Here is a 14,018-nt window from a genome sequence, read left to right on the forward strand (position 1 = left end):
CAGCTGTTATGTTTTGCCCATGAGAAGTGCAAGACCAAGTAATTGTCTAAAATCATGAAATTTGTTGTGGTTGTGTCTTATATTTGGCTTGACCAGCTTATATGTATGGCCTGTGAGAAGTGCAAGACCAAGTATTTGTTTGAAATAATGATGTTGGTGGTGATGGTGTCTTATCTTAGGCTTGACCAGCTGATATGTATGGCCGTGTGAAGTGCAAGACCAAGTATTTGTTTGAAATAAAGATGTTGGTGGTGATTGTGTCTTATTTTGGCTTGACCAGCTGATATGTATTGCCCGTGAGAAGTGCAAGACCAAGTATGTGTTTAAAGAAGCAATCATACCACTTAAATGGGATTTTAAAATTTAAAATTGCAATTTTCAAACAAATAGTCATATATTCAATATGGAACGTAGGTATTATATTCAAACAAGCAAAATGACACTACCGGCTTAAAAACAATAACGGTGCTTTAATGGTTAATAATCAACTGAACTCGATTAAATAATAAAGCGCTTTAACGCTTTTCATTGTAACTTTGGAGAAAAAATCATGTGTTACTTTTAAATCGTATAAAATATACGATCTACAATAAGTATAAATACGTATAAAATAAGATGCTAGCTTTTGGTAATAAAGGCCCGTGTCAAAATCCCGTGGTAGGCAATGAGATATACAACTAATGTGAAAATACTGAGCTCAAGCCCGGGATTGAACCCACGGCCTCCAGAGTGGTAGTCCGACACTTTAACCACTTCGCTAAAGAGCTAGCCCAACAACAAGGCTGTTGGAAGTGACATTATTTCACTACATTCCTCCCCCTTTTAATGTTTCAAGGCCCAGACACGCCCGCTACAGCATGTCTTGCATCCGCATTGCCCTCCCAGAAACCATTAAACAGCTCAGACCCATTCCCGCATTCACAGTTCTTTTTTGCCTCGTCGCCATTAATGTGAAAATACTGAGCTCAAGCCGGGGATTGAACCCACGACCTCCAGAGTGGTAGTCCGACACTTTAACCACGTCGCTAAAGAGCTAGCCTAACAGCAAGGCTGTTGGAAGTGACCTTATTTCACTACACAACATTCTTTATGGCTTCGTAATTGTTTTTACTTTGTACAGTTTTGTAAAGCTTATTAGGAAATAGACTTAATTAACCTTTTCAAAAGAGCGGAACTCGATGAAAATCTACGAAAAATCCTTTTTTACTCACGAAGTCGTTTGTGTTAAACATTATGAAACATTGACTTTGTAATAATAACATGAATATAATTTGTTGTAACTTTGATTATTATGTGCAATGATTGTCAATCTGTGATTTCTGCGTAGGTTTATAAAGGGGTGTTGGTAAGTGGCGTATATTTCTTTAAGCAAACAAATTCGTTGACCATTTAATGTTGGTATTGAACAACACTGAAGCTGTTTCAACATTCATATACTGTTTAGAGATTACAATTCTTCGTTGAATACGAATTTTTTACGACACAAGTACTAGTAAAACGAGGTCAAAACGAAGAAAACTATATTTTTAAGTCATGGCATGACTTGTATCTGGTTTATAAGATATTTAAATGGGTATAAAACGTTTATTACAAACCCCTTCCGCCCATCTTAGAAACAATGAATCTTTTTTATTTAAATTTTATTTTTTATATTGGGATCTTTGAGATTTTTGCTGGTCTGGTCAATGTCTGCGAAGGTTGAAGGTGGTGTCTCACTTCAAATAGATTGATCATTGTATCATAGAGGCAGATCACGTATGATAAAGCTGGATGTCAGCTTTAGAACATGCCACATCATATGTATGCTAACACAGGTGGAAGTAACGTACCCAGGATAGTATTTTTCATATATATATTTTTTAGGAGCCCAATATATTCAAATTAATATATAAAATCATGTTTAATGAGAAAAAATTGACAAAGAGCCATGAAAAAAATCCCCACCCTCTGATATTGGAATCATTACAAGGTCATTAACTAGACTTTATTATAGACCTGTCTTCGCGGGCCGCAAAAATGTCAAAAAAAGCTTTAATCCAAAGCATCCCTTGATCCTACTATGGGCAATTGGACAACCTTTCAAAAAAAGTTAACTTCAAAAATATCTGTCCAGCCGTTAACTCACATTCGGTCGAAAACCGAGCTATATTTCGAGTCCGTTTGTCAACACGAATAAATCTTCTACAGACTTTCAAACAATATTTTTTAGTTTTTGCCCCTTAATCGATAGCTCCCGTCCTATTCCTTTGAAACAACGAAGCGTGTCAAATAATGCATGCATATGCAACCACACACCCCTAAAAACTTATTCCAATACAATCAGAATGATAAGTAATTTTCATGTATTCACATTTATTAAAACATCGTTGTTGTTGTTGATTGGATATTTATGTGCCTGGCTCTGTCAGTGTAATTCACTGCTAAGCCGGGTTCAAGAGCGATGGCTTCTTTCGTTTTCAAGTAAATCAAATTTAGAGTTAAAACAGTTGTTGCAAAGAAAATATAACATTTTGGAATTAGTTTCAGGGTGTCATAAGCGATCCACGATTGATTATTTTATATACATGATTTTCGACTGATTATTAAACATACCAAATTATAGTTTTAATCATTAATGTGGGTTCGCTCATTTACATATAATTTACTCAATGTTTTATCGTTTTTGTTGTCATTATGAAATTGCCAATAACTTTTTAAAACAATTCATTTTTTCAGTGAGGAGTTACCTCTCTTTGAAATATCAACGTTTCGATTCATTGCCACACTGTATAACGATTCACTGACTTTGAAAATAAAATAACATCAGTCGAGGTAAAGTTTATTCATAGTAATACCGCATGTGCATGTAGACGCCTACAGGAATGCGTTTAAACATAACTTACAATTTCTGCGTAGGTTTATAAAGGGGTGTTAGTAAGTGACGTATATTTCTTGAAACAAACAACTTATGCGTAGGTTTATGAAAGGATGTTCATAAGTGATTTAAGCAAACGAAGTCGTCGACCATTTAATGTTGCTATTGACAAGCCAATTGATAATGATGATGATGGTGACGATGATGATGATGATGATAATGATGATGATGAAGATGATGATGATGATGAATTGCCATTGACTCAGTAAAGCCCCAGATTCTGACCCATACTTTGAAATTTGTAAAACAAGCTGATCGAACAACTCTAATTTGCTATGTATTAAAATTGTTGGAAAATTTACTAAATATGAGTTAAGTTTAAAAAAAGCCTTCCAGGCTTGGCCTCGAGAGTCGTCCTTGATAAGCATGTACAGACGAAACTAAAATTTGATTTTCGGTTAAGAGAGACTTCCCTTAAACAAATAAGTCCATTTACGCGAAAAGTGTCGTCTTGATTAGCCAGTTCAGACTTCACATGCATTAAGCCCAGCTTTTACACAAAAAGTTGATCAAACTAAATTCACATAGATCGATAAAAATTTGTATAGGAAAACAATAAATTGCTACTCACTAACATAATTATAAGGAGAAAAAGTCTTGTTAACATCTGCTAGTCTTTAAGGAGAGTTATTAGGACGATACATTCAGCGTGACATTCCATCTGTTTACATAAAAAGTGTGGGTCACCAACATTGTAAAAACTATCTCTTATGTTTAAAGCGAGTATATTAGATCTTAATAGCCATTTATTTAAAAAAAATCCCGCGAGTAAGCCCGAATTAATAAATTACTGTTCTGCACCGGCAAACCGCAATTTACAACCTTATGCAATCTTAGTTACGTCGAAATCTAAATTAAAGTGTAATCATATTATCTTGAAATAATACCAAATTTGTTTTAGCCTAAAGTTTCTCACTGCCATCAAGATCTTAAAGATAAAGGCATAGGTATTGGAGGGATACAAAATAAAGCCTCATATATTTAAACAGAAAGTTGATATCGCAGAGTACTAGTACAATAACTGATGTGTTAAAAGTTGTGGAGTGTTTGTTAATGCTTTAATATTGTTGTTTTAATCTTACTTTATTGTATGCCCCTTTAACGACTTACATTTCATGACACGACAAAATAAGTGTTTTGCCTATCCGGATGAAGTAGCTCGTGTCAATTATTCGCATCTGCTGACGTCTTTGCTTTTGCAAAACATCCGTAATCATGTCTGAAAATCGGCTTAAGTGTTATATCCTGAATGTATATTTTATCCTGTATCTCATATAAAGAATAAGTGCAAAGATTCAACCTCAGGCCAAAATAGAAAATGCCATTTGTGTCAACTGACATCACAATAAGAATGACGATAAGTAGGTCGGCTTAATTTTTTTCTTCAATATGTGTTTGATGATTCCCACTTTAATACGAATATGTAAGACATGCAGAAACATTCCCAATCTCTATTTAACAGTAGTTAATATGTATTTGTTGTTAATTTAAAGTTAATTTAGCAAATATGACCGCATGTTACAAACACTAAATCAAAATTAATAGTTTATTATTAGAATATATTACAAAGGACAGTTTCGCTTCTCAATTGTGTAAAAAAGTACAAAAAGAAGAGAGAAATAAATAAAATAGTTATTTTGACAATCTGTCATCTACGTGAGCATTTTCTACAGCGTTTCTGCCATCAGCGGCATCATTTAAAATACTTATCTGCCAACTACGGCACCAATATTTTTTCGACGGAGTCAGTTTGGACGCCTGTAACATGTTCATTAAACAACTCAAAGGGCGGATATTTGGCTTACGTATCCTTAAGGGATAAATGCGTAAGTATATAACACGAAATCAAGTCATTTATTTCAAACTTCAGATATTTTGAACAAAAAGCAGTCATGTTCAATGATTTTTCGGAAACTGTCACTTTTAACTCGTTCACATTTCTTTAAAAACTTGAACTACGAGTCCAAAATTACCTGGTGGCGTCCTCAGTCAATGGACAATATGTTCGTAGCAACGATTTTGGCCTTACTTGCTTTATATACATATATCGAACGAATTTGTAACCTACCTGTTTACGCGGTCGAGTAAAGCTATCTGCCATCGACGGAACACTCTGCCATCGACGTGACGCGTAATACGGTGTGTATTAGCATAAACCTCAATGTTTCGATAAAAGAAATCATAAGTGTTGACGACAACTTTAAAATCTTGAAAAAAAAAAGCTGAAGCACCTCTTTTATTGACACATCCTTGTTTACAGGAAAAGTGATTTAAAAATAAATAAAACTGTACAGATATCGTTTCTTAAGATTTTCAATTGACGAGTTCAGTTATTATCCAATTAAACGTTCAACGTGTTTGATTTTATCTACAACATTTCGTGGGGTGAATGTAAATTTAAATGTAATACTTTTTCACAAGTAATTATAAGATGAGAAGTCGTGTACCAATGACATATTTAGAAATAAACATTTAAAGCAACTATTAACATGCTTGGAAATCTCATGATATTGACTTCAATCATCTTCTAAAAATGAATTAATCTGAAACACGATTAGAAAATTTTTCGTTCGAATAAAATGGGTGGTACATGTGTATATTGTTTCATTTAGCATATGACACCATACGTTAAAATAAACCATGCATTACATTTAAATATTCGTGATTATACATCACTCGTTCGGTTTAAGGCCAAATGTTGCATGACGCGAAATTACACATTCTCAGCAGATACCTAAATGATTCTTTCTGCCTACGTGAATCCGGGATCCAAATTACGCCTTTTATCATCAAATACCTAATGCGTCTTTCCACCCACGTAAATCCGAATTTATATATATATATATATGTATATCGAACAGGATTTCGAAGTAATAGAAATGTATACAAAACTCGGAGGTAGAAAATAATGCACTCGTCATTGACTGGCTGTAACATGTTATTTCTGTTTTGTAAACGTTTCACACTCTGACAATTCGCGTTGTCATCACATACGTAAATGCTTTTTGTTTGCCTACGCGAATCCGGATTCAAATATAAAGATTGAATGCGCATTTGGGGGGGGGGGTAGAGGGTTAGGGTAAGGGTGAGGGGTCGGGTTTGGGTTAGGGTTAGCCTTAACCCTAACCCTAAGCCGACCCCTAACCCTAACCTAACCTTAACCCAGGGTTATCTCTCCTATACCAGGCCTGGCTCGTTAGCGTTGTCCGCTTCCCACGTGCATACGGCACAATATTTAAACTTGCATAATATACATTACTCAGCATGTTCAAGGTTATTACTACAAGACGGATTTATTGTGAGCCGGCATTATAGGCTATGTTTTTCGTGGGTCGGTCGGGTTATCCCAAACATTTTTTTCAACGTATTTGGGTAACATGTGTAGGCGTTGATAATTTAAGAACTTAAAGGGGCCTTTTCACAGATTTTGGCATTTTTTTAACTTATTCATTAAATGCTATATATTGATAAATGTAAACATTGGATCATAAAAGCTCCAGTAAAAAATCAAGAAAAAAATTAAAAAAGGGAAAAGAACATTGCCCGCAGCAGGTTACGAACCAGTGACCCCTGGAGTCCTGCCAGAGTCCTGAAGTAAAAACGCTTTGGCCTACTGAGCTATTCCGCCGAGTACACATTCGTGACGTATTTAATACCTTATATAAGCAATCTTCGTAGTTTCACAAAATTTAACGACAAAAACAGAACTCTCCAAATTATTCAATCGTTTCGCGTTGCAACGCTTTATAATTTTTAGGTTTTAAAATCGTCAAAAGATGCATATAATGGCTATATTAGAGAATGGTTAATGTTCAGTAATACTGTTTCCTCACAAATATCATAACTAAAACGAAAACTTACGGATCTGAAACAAATTTTTTCAATTTTGTCAATTTACCAAAGCGTGAAAAGATCCCTTTAATTCAGTACAAGAATAGGAACACTGGCATTATGAAGTCTTTAAATAACGCTATGCTGTCGTATTGACACTATTTATTACTGTTACTATACAGAAGGTGAATATCACTTACTGTATATAAGTTTTTAAACACATATTTTCAAGTACATGTGGCTTATGTTATTTCAGCAATGTCAACTGTTTAGTTCATAAGAGTCAATTCACAATTAATATATATATAATTATATAGAATCTATATATATATATATATATATATATATACCAATTTTACTGCGAAAAATGTTTTAAAGATAATGAAGAAACGCTTTCTTTTTGTGCTTAGTGTACGGGGCGGGATCGACCCGTGCGAACTATGTCAATGCATCGAGTTGACCTATCATCTTGCAGATACGGCTGAACTGTTAAACGAAAGTAACTATCTTGCAGTGTGCGAAGAGTAACAATGGAAGACGGACGTGAGAAGTGGAGTCGGAAAATCGAATACCTTTTGGCCACAGCAGGGTATGCTGTTGGACTGGGGAACGTATGGAGGTTCCCATATCTGTGCTACAGAAGTGGAGGGGGTAAGCATACTTAATATGCAGCAGTAACATGCGTAAGGCTTGTCTTTGCATGCTAAATACTAAATTAAATTAACGTAGCAACCACCGCACCTAACTAATTCAGGGGAGATAAAAAAAAAATTGTATATTCACGAAAGCCGACCCCACTGTAGGTTGCCAAAATACGCGTCAAATACTCGTTGAAAACGTATTTTTAGCAAAAAAGTACATGGATTTAATAGAACGATGAACAAACTTGAAGAATTTGACCAACATATTTCGCGATCGCGTTGATTTCTTTGCCGATTTTTATGGTAAGTTTTCATTTTAAATTATTTATTTGTTAGATCTATATTATGAATTCTAAGTATTTACATGTAATGGTTTTATTTATTAGAAAAATGTATACTTTACATAATAAAAAATAAAATTCTGAAATATTTTGCGCGTATATGTATGTTTGTTATTTTATAATTACCTGCTGTAGTGCGTTCAGTTACAGCGAACGTTCGCCAATGATCGTTCGTTTCCGATTCGGTCTTATTGAACGATAAGTTCGGCGCGAACGTTTCAAGATGGCGGCTCCCAGAAAATTGATTGCGATTTTGATGGATGAAATCGCGAATTATAATATTGTATCAGAGGAAAGGTCGTCGGAAGACTAAATACTGACAATTTCATAATACAAAACTATAAATACCCGTATTCTTTTTTAAATTAAGACTTAAATAAAAGATATTTCAAAAATAATAAAGCCTATAATAGTTTTATTATAATTATAAGTGGTGTGGATGCGATAGTGTTATTTTTCATTAGCGATCGAAATTTAGTGTAAGAGGAGCATTGAATCAGTTATAAAATAAAGCCCTAAAATAGCGCAATACATTACAATCTTCAAATGAAATTGTAACTTTCTTTTACATTGAATGAATTTTCGTTTCGTTTTCATTTAATGAAAATATTAATAAATTTTAGCATTCAAATGGAAACAAACACATGCATATTTTGCGAATTGAACTGTTTTGAATGTACATGTATATTGAAAACTCTTTTGTAGTGATAATGAGCGATAAAATTCTGGCATTTTATTATACCATAAATCAATACATTTATTTAACCCAAGTATTTTATATCCATATTATGATCAAACGCGATTGCTTGTTTTCACGATGATGTTTCGAACATTGCAGTAACGCACGATATTTAAACGTTATATTTGCAGGTACCCGTTAAATATGTTAATTGTGTAGCAGTAAATTTCCACAATATTTTTAATTTATTGTTATTAATAAACACGTTTTTGTTATGTTTAAACAGAGACGTAGGTCTCTGGTTTAAACTGGCTAATATATATACTTAATAGTTCCTGTTCATCCATTTCGGACAAATGTACGTCTATTTTTTAAAATATGTTCAAATACTTTATTAAAGCAACTGTTAAGTTTTTGGCTTAATATGCCAAGAGATGACATGGAGGTATCAGATATCGTGTTTAATGACCAGACACCTGCGGTTTATGACCCCATACAGAGACATACAAGTATAGGTCCCTGTGTTTATGACACCCTGTTTTCTTAGTAATTGTCTGGACAGTATCCGATCATATCGAGATAATCGGTTTGTGATAAACAAAGGGGCAATTAAACACTGGGTGGTTAAAAATGCTGAAATAAAGAGTGTCAACATTGGTGTGAACAATTAAATAAAACATTTACATGTATCAAGAGGATTTAGTTAATCTGTAACAAGGTAAGTTTTTACAGACATATAGGTTCAAATCAGTTTCTTTATGTTGATTACATAAAAATAATCAATTTGTAGTTTGTTTTCGTCCTTATTTTCGTTCGTTCATTGGATTCTATTTAATCTGAAAGAATTTCAATTTCTGAGTATTTTGTTGTTCTGAAAAAGGGTAGCGAATATGATTAAAACCTTATCACGATGCGGTTCATCAAACGCAAACAATAGCAGCATGGCCGCAGTGTTGACGGCCAAAATTGGAGCATGCGCAAACTTGACGTCATTATCGAAATCCCCCAAACCTCCTATACACTTTGTTTATAATGCAATTCATTCTATGTACTACAAAAAAAAAAAAAGTATCGAAGTTACACTGAACAACAACGACAACTTATATGTCCGCCATCTTGGTTTCGCTAGCGAACTACCTCCCGAGAGGGTTCGCTTCGGTTCGCGAACGTTCGCTGCGAACCGAGCGTTCAATAGCGAACGTTCGCGTCCGTTCGCGAACTATTGCGAACGTTCGCTGTAACTGAACGCACTACTGGTAAAATACAACAAGGGAGGTAACTGTTACATTGTAAACAAACAACAACAACAACTTGGCTGTAACACTTGAGAAGTTTATTGGTTTGTTTTATAATATAATTTTAATACTTACACCCGTGTATGTTTTTTTTATTTGTTTGAACCCATTGAACTTGTTTTTGTGTAAACATTAAGGATAACAATCGAATATAACTGTTTTATTTATGAAACAAAATTTTACGATTTATACCAAACTTCATTCGTGGGTGAATATTTGATTAAGTTCCATTCTTAATAAAAAATATTCAAAAACACAATTAGTAAAGCAGCGTCGACAGACTGTTTATCAGTTAGGTACATGTCAGACAGACGTCAACCTAAGCTGGGCACGACCTAATGGGACCCAGATCGCGATTATGAAGGCTTATTTGACGCATGTCAAAAGCTGTGAAGAGAACACCGCTACGGACATAAATACTTGTTTGATAATATTATTTTATTTCAACTTAATTTAAAAAAATTGGCGTTTCATTGTATAAGGTGATCATGAGTGGCTATTACATCAATTCCAAATTGTCAGTGACTTTATCAAAACATTAAGTGCGTAACAGTGTAAATACACATTTTAATTAAGTTTTACAACTTTAAGAATTTCTATAAAATGTTTAGGTACATGTTTATATACGAAATTCTTCTTTCATTGGACACCTTTTTGACGACTTTATGATGTTAAAACACGTTTGCAGTTTTTGTTGAATCTTAATGTATATTAAAGTCTTCTTTTTTATGCGGCGTAACGGTGTTGTCACATTTGTAACGGTGTGGACAGATTGTCTTATACTGTCATATTCTTGTTTATACGCATCGTGTTTTTTACTAGAAAGTATGTAAGATGAGTTCCATGTAAAATTTGTGATGCAGTGTTCGACACTAAAGGGAGTCCGGTAGTCTGAGACTCGTGGAAATGAGACTCGGACTGCTTGTTTTTGAATCAAGGAAGTCCATCGGTCTCCTTCAAAATCATCTGGGAATTATAAAAAAATCCCTTTGTTTATTTATTCGTTTTGCAAGATCACAATGTATGCACAAAGACATTTTTTCTCAGAGAAATTTTTCCTCAGAATAATCATTGTCGATCACTGTCTATAAAAACTTTCAATTTCAATTGTTTATTGTCACATTTCAATTGTAATTATTTAATATTCACCCTCTACATACCGCAGAAGAAAGCTTTTAATACCAAGTTATGACCTTACACTTCAACCACTGTTTGAAAGCTGTAAGAGTTCTTCTTAACAAGGAAGATTAAAGACAGCTGGACATCTATTGTTAGTGAGAAGTGTTCAATCAAAGCTAAGTGATGTCGGACGTATATAGATAACAAGAACAATACCATCATTTGTACTATGCACTTGAATAAGTATTTTTCTATTTTCCTATTAAAACCCCTGTCTTGTCAACATGATTGTTGTCAGAAGATGCATTTTGTATACTTATAATTGTATTATTATAATGAAAATACTTTGTCAACAAAAGAAATACCATTTAAGAGTTTTAATCAAACAGCTTAGAACGCAAAGTAGACGTTGTTTTTTTCTCAGATACTTTCGCTTAAAAAATAGCTTTCGCTAAACAGTGTATAATCACTATAAACAATCATCACAATGCCCGTAATTGTTTACACAATGCACGTTTTACGGTCGCAATGCACTGAAGATTGGAACGACTGTGAATCATTGGTGCGTAAATAACCTCATGCCACTAGCAATGAGCTGTAACGACCAATCCTGAAGATCAACAAGCAAGCATATAAAAATGCATTATAAAAAATAATAATTTTTAAACTTACAATAATTAACTTAAATATTAATGGCATTTTTAAAATATTTTGCAATCTAAAATCACAAATGACAAGAAATATTGAACAGAAGTCACTTAGAACTTTGATATGAAACCAAACATGAAAGACGATTTATCAATTTATGGTTAACATGTGTTATTACCCCACAAAAATACGGTATATAAAAAGTGTCATAATTTTTGGACTACATGAAGTATGATCGGACTCCTTAATTTCAGATGAAAGGAGTCCAATGAACTCCTTTCTCAGAATAGTTAGTGTCGAACACTGTGATGTTGTTTGAAAGACAAATCATATTGTTTGTATAAATTTCTCCACACCGTTACGATGTTGTCAACATTGTTTCTCATTCAGCGTAACGGTGTGGAACGTAACGGTGATGACATTCGGGAATACTGACAGAACTGATTCCAATTGTATTAATTCTCCATTTTTGTCTGATAAATTCCATGTAAAAGTTGCGATGTTGTTTAAAAAACAATCGGCGATATGAAAAAGAAGTTTATTCACACCATAATGTGTGTATATATTTGTGCACACCGTTACGATGTTGACATTTAGGCATTTGATCATCCACAAACAGCATGCTACTTGTCTCAAAAACACATTACACACACATTATTTTGTGGCATCTAAGAATACATAATATTTGAAAATCATAAAAGAACAGGAAGTGGAAATAGCAAAGAAAATGGAAGAATGGTGTTGACACTGAATAAAAGTACGTTCAAAATTTTACTTACTTTTTGATGATTTTCACATTTTTTGCGCTCTTTTCATTGCTTAATTATGACGTAAAAGGTTGAAAGAATGTTTACTTTTCGGAAAAAGTTGTATCCCCGTATCATTCCCGTGCGGTAGATGAAATTTTCTTCGTAACAGTGTCGACTTGAAAAATTAGGACAGTGTTATAACTGACCATTTATAAATATTCTGCAGATAAAGCTACTAAATGTAGCTGTTATTAAGTTAAGTTTAAATATATTTAGCTCCATATGGTTGTTTTTTTTATATTTTCGTTTGACATTCTTTTATAAAACAATCAAGAAAATTACCCTTTAAGAATTCGGACAACACACCGTTACTAAAATACATGCGGATTAGTTGCTTCGACAAAGCATAAAACTGCTTTAAGCGTATGATTTGCTGAGAACTCTTATCTCATATTGTTTACATATTATTTAACATTGTAATTATGAAACTTTTCTCTGTTAATGTCTACCATTTAGATAATTGTTGAATATGGACAGTTAATGGAACCTAATCAAATATTCACCCTCGTACCAAATTTCATTTATTTTACATAATTATTGAAAATAACATTGATACAGATAGTTGTACCTATAATGTCCTTACTTATCATTAATACTTCTCAGGTGAGCGACCAGGGCCACCATGGCCCTCTTGTTTTTTATATGAGCCTCAATTTGAGAAAATGAGCTTTATGCATGTGCATAAAGTGTCCTCCCAGATTAGCCTGTGGAGTCCGCAAAGGCTCATCAGGCACGACAATTTTTACAACAACTGGATATTTGTTAAGGGGAGAGATCTTTAAGCGAAAAATACAATAAAAGCAGAAAATATCTTCCCTGATTAGCATGTGCTATTTATTGTACATATATAACCATTTGAAAAAATGATTTGTCATAAAATGTCATATAAATGAACTTTCATGTCGTGAAATAACATTGTGCAGGTATAATGAATTAAATACTCATATTACAATTATGCACTTTAAATTATTATATTATTACATTATATTTTCTTAATGAGGTATTTTTTTGCAAAATAGACACAGTTTTTTCATTATTATCATAAAAAAATGTGCATTTCAATTAATTACAGCGTGCAATCCAGGAGGGGGAAGTTCTTAATAACTCGTATACAGCACTGTTGCAGCCAACCAGGTTTCCTTCTCTGTGTGAAATGTTTAATATATGTAAAATATGTTAATGCCATCTTTAATTTTGTCATATAAACAAATATATAGTACTTTTTAATGTGCGGTTCGATTTTCTTTCAAAATGTATATCCATTTATTACCATCCCTGAATTTTGCAATTTTTATTCTATATTTAAACATTACTCTTTTACATATAGGGCACAAAGTGTGTATTTTCTGATTAGTATTCACTGATTATTTAAGAAAATGTATAATTTGCCATTGATTATGGTGACATTAAAAATATGTGGTGGTTGTTAGTAAATTAGGTTACGTTATCTTATTTTTATCATGTTGCGTAATCACGACATTGGAAAGATGCAATCGCTGTTTGACTTTGGCAAAGACTATTGCTGAAGCATCTGATAAGCAAAATGAAAAAGCTGATGCAAGTTTTGTTATATAAGGTGAAAAAACTGAAATGGGTTTGGAAATAAGACGGGCTTACCTTGTTTTTGAATGAGGGTCAGAGACAGAAGCTGGGAGTTGGCTAAGTCCAAATAATAAGACTTGTAGGAGTTGGCTTATTCAAGGTGCCTGTACCGCTAACTTTTTCGGCTATGTGTGGGACA

At 33.5% G+C, this 14,018-nt stretch overlaps 1 protein-coding gene across 2 annotated transcripts in view; it reads left to right on the top strand.

The window, feature by feature from the left end:
• Positions 1-7,235: 7,235 nt before the first annotated feature.
• The window catches only part of LOC127881001 (sodium- and chloride-dependent GABA transporter ine-like), a 66,628-nt gene continuing 59,845 nt past the window's right edge, over positions 7,236-14,018 (top strand). For both annotated transcript variants that reach the window (XR_008049856.1, XM_052428569.1), the window contains exon 1: positions 7,236-7,396. Coding sequence is in view for 1 of the 2 variants with exons in the window: in XM_052428569.1 (XP_052284529.1) it covers positions 7,276-7,396 (121 nt within the window). In the remaining variant the exon portion in view is untranslated. The remainder of the gene's footprint in view (positions 7,397-14,018) is intronic.

Source organism: Dreissena polymorpha, chromosome 1 (genome assembly GCF_020536995.1).
Source record: "Dreissena polymorpha isolate Duluth1 chromosome 1, UMN_Dpol_1.0, whole genome shotgun sequence".
Classification (NCBI taxonomy): Eukaryota; Metazoa; Mollusca; class Bivalvia; order Myida; family Dreissenidae; genus Dreissena; species Dreissena polymorpha.